This window comes from Pundamilia nyererei, unplaced genomic scaffold (assembly GCF_000239375.1).
Source record: "Pundamilia nyererei isolate P.nyererei 1_Seehausen unplaced genomic scaffold, PunNye1.0 scaffold00064, whole genome shotgun sequence".
Taxonomy (NCBI): Eukaryota; Metazoa; Chordata; class Actinopteri; order Cichliformes; family Cichlidae; genus Pundamilia; species Pundamilia nyererei.
In genome coordinates, this window is record NW_005187465.1 from 2,585,857 (window position 1) to 2,589,416 (window position 3,560).

Genomic DNA, 3,560 nt, shown 5'->3' on the forward strand with positions numbered 1-3,560 from the left:
ATATATATATATACATATATATATATATATATATATATACATATATATAATTTTTTGGAAATGAAAAAACATGTGTCAAACATACACTGTGAAAAATGTCTAAACCTTTTTGCGTGGACAGTCACATCTACTTTATTTATAGCCTGTCTTTATAGGTTAAAAGTATTGGTATTGCTATCTATTGCAATACTGGCCCTGTATATACTCGTTATTGGATTGATACCAAAATTTGCAGTATTGCACACTACTACTACTACTACTACTTTGTGTGACACAGATGCAGCAAGGTGCTGGAAACATTTCTCAGAGATATTTATCATATTTTTCTGTTACAGAGCCACGATGCAAATCTTCCACCCACAACATGGTGACTGTGGAGGCCATTTGACTACACTGAACTTGCAGTCATGTTCAAGAAACTAATTTGAAATTATCTGAGTTTTGTGATATGGCACATCATCCTGTTGGAAGAACCTATCCTATGGTAGTCATAAAGGGTTGGTCATGGTCAGCAGCAATACACTGGTACAATTTGAATGCTGCTTAATTGGTACTAAGGGGCTCAAAGTGTGCCAAGAAAATTTCCCTCACACCATTAGATCACCACTGCATGCTGAACCATTAAAACAAGACAGGATGGATCCATGCTTTCGTTCTCTGTAAACCCTAGAGATGTTTGGGTCTAAAAATCGCAGTAGATCAGCTGTTTCTGAAGTACAGAGACCAGTCTGCCTGGCAACAACAACCACACTCAGTTCTCTTAAATCATCTTTACTTCCCATTCTGATGTGTGGTTTAAAATTATCAGGTCATCTTGACCATGATTACATGCCTGAACACATCAAGTGGCTGCCATATACCGGTAACTAATAAGTAGTTGAACAGCTGTACCTAACAAAGTGGCCAATGAATGTGTGTTGTTAAGAGGCAGACTACCACATGACTGGCCTCTGTGATCACACTAATTCTTCTCATTAAGTTAAGTTAAACTGTTATGGGCTATATATACACTCATCCCATAGCTTCAAATAGTTTTTAATTGGACACTATAAAAAATATACTATAAGCAAAAGGAACCGACGAAAAATGTTCTTGAATGTTTATGTAAAGGTTTATGAAGACATTCTGCAAGAAAAGAATAAATAATAATAAAAACCCTCTTGTGATGATATTTATTTTGTAATTCTGAAATTCAGAAAGGGATTAAAAACGCATAATTTACGTACTAGGCAAATTGCACAATACATTTTTAAGCAATAGCTTGCAAAAAAGCTTGATACAAATTAAAACTAAAACCTGCAAATTTATACTTGTTTTTATTTTCAACTTCAGAAACTTAAATAAGCAATTGCACATTTTCTACAAAAAAAAAAAGTAAAAAAAAAAAAAAGTAATTTCTTGGCAATTATTTCATGGTTCAGGCTTTAAATGCTTAATCTGAGAAGACCGGTTCTGTGAGCCCTCTTAAACAGATGAACACTAAAAGGGTCTACATGTAATTTCTACCCTGTATGTTCTGATGTTACAGTCATCAACTTTACAACACAGAAGGTTGTTGCAAATGGGGGCAAATTTAAAACTCCAACAATAAGCATGTCCAGAGTACATTTAACTCAAATGACTTAATTAGCTTTCCACTTAAAAAACAAACAAAAAACACAACTAAAAATAAAAGTGAAAGTAAACGACTGTCAAATTCAGCGAAATTAAGAGAAAAAAAACAAGCATCAACTTTAACAATGCCATTTGATTTTTTTCCCAAAAAGATAACCAACTTTGATATATGTGAAATCTATCTACAGTACTATTTTAGTATTTAGTTGTTACTCGGTTGTACTTCGATGTGCAAAGACAAGTTTTCGCTAGACATGACGCAAACACTACATCTTCTGCGTAACTGCGGGAACCTGGTTATTTGAAATGCAAATGGTCAGAGTCAGGAGTCTTCTTGCATTGAAATACAGACAATACCATGAGAAATAGTTCATTTGGCAACATATTGTATAAATAATGTATTTATTCTACCAATCATTTTCGCAATCATTCATTTTAAAATGGAATTTAAAATATTCTTGCTTCAGTGCAGCTATGTTTCAACGCCATTTAGTCTGAAAGCATGATGATTCGTGGTCACTTCTCTGGTTCCATCAGTGGCATGAAGGGTAACAGTCAAAGTTATTTTCCTCCTTGGACAGCAGCTGCTGGCAACTGTCAGTAGAAGTTCATTGCACTGTGCTACTATAATAATAATAAATAAGTTCAGCATATACATTGCAACATCATCTTCATTGACGCATTCTCATGAAATCCTGCATATATATGATAATCCAAGCTTCCTCTAAAACCTCGTAACCTTACATTCTAAGCAGTGAAGAAGAATTTCAAAAATCTATATTTATGTACATAATAGTATAAATATAGCAGGCATTCAATACTGCCCTGACACAGGACACAGTGTGAGCGAGCATAGCCTCCAGAGCTGAACCTCAGCCAGTAACAAAATAGTAAATTCCTCCATCTGTTCAGAGCAAAGTCTGCTCATCATGGTGTAATCACAAATGCTCTGTTCACTTATGCCTGGCTTCCCATGTCCCACGTCATCGCAGTAATGTCCATGTCGGTGAGCGTGACTGTGTACGGGGCATCCACTTGCTCAGGCTCTACGTGCTCCTCTGCTCTCACGGTGCTGTTCAGGGTATTTTGCCTCCAGGAATTTAGTGGTCGGATTGATTTCTGGAAACGCTGTCAAAACAAAGAGAGAGAGAAAGCCAGAGATAATCACAAACCCACTTAAGACTGCTACTGTGACAGTAGTGTACGTTAATGAGTGGTGATACTGACTTCTTTCAGTGTTCCAGTTTCTTTGGTGATGGCGACGATAGCCCAGATGAGGATCTGTAAACAGCAGGTGGCCCCCATGCACACACCTAAGGCTTTACCCCACAGTGGATACACATAGTCGCCGTAGTGGAGTGACGTTCTGTACATCTCAATGAAGATGTATGTCAGGATGAACTATGCAACGGGAAAAGCACAGAGTGAGCAGAGGATCATTTCATCTCAACACAAAAAGAAGCAGAGAGGAGGGCCGGCACAGAAAAACTGCAGATCGAATTCCAGTTTCTCCTCTTCAATTATTTACCTGCCCCAAAGATGTCAGCACAGTGGGCAGCTGACGCTTTCAAATGAGTGACGTCATTTTAGTTCCTTTGTTAGTTTCTGAGTCAAACCCTTCAGTCATTTAATAGGACACTATAAACTCTCTTTCGCGCTTTTACTAAAGGTTCACTGGTACACTTGAATGCAGATGCTAATAGATTTACCCGCTGGATGCCAAGTTCATGCTTTAGAAGCAGCAGCATAAATAACAAAGGGAGGAATTTGGTTTTAAAATGATACAAATCAACAAGCATATAATGTGTGCTATAGTTAGCAGTATCACCACAGCTACCAGAAGTGGGTTTTTTTTTACTTATTCATCCCATAATAGCTGTGCCAGATAAACAATAATGGAAACAGAATAAGATAATTTAGATCACAGAATGTAAAACATTTAAGAT

The 3,560-nt window shown here is 37.0% G+C and overlaps 1 protein-coding gene across 1 annotated transcript in view; it reads right to left on the minus strand.

Annotated features, from left to right (window-relative positions):
* Positions 1-1,547: 1,547 nt before the first annotated feature.
* slc6a7 (solute carrier family 6 member 7) overlaps positions 1,548-3,560 on the minus strand; it is a 10,184-nt gene continuing 8,171 nt past the window's right edge. Inside the window, exons 13-14 of the mRNA XM_005735560.1 lie at positions 2,842-3,015; positions 1,548-2,742 (exon numbers count right to left, since the gene is read on the minus strand). Of these exons, the coding sequence (XP_005735617.1) occupies positions 2,572-2,742; positions 2,842-3,015 (345 nt within the window). The 3' untranslated portion in view covers positions 1,548-2,571. The remainder of the gene's footprint in view (positions 2,743-2,841; positions 3,016-3,560) is intronic.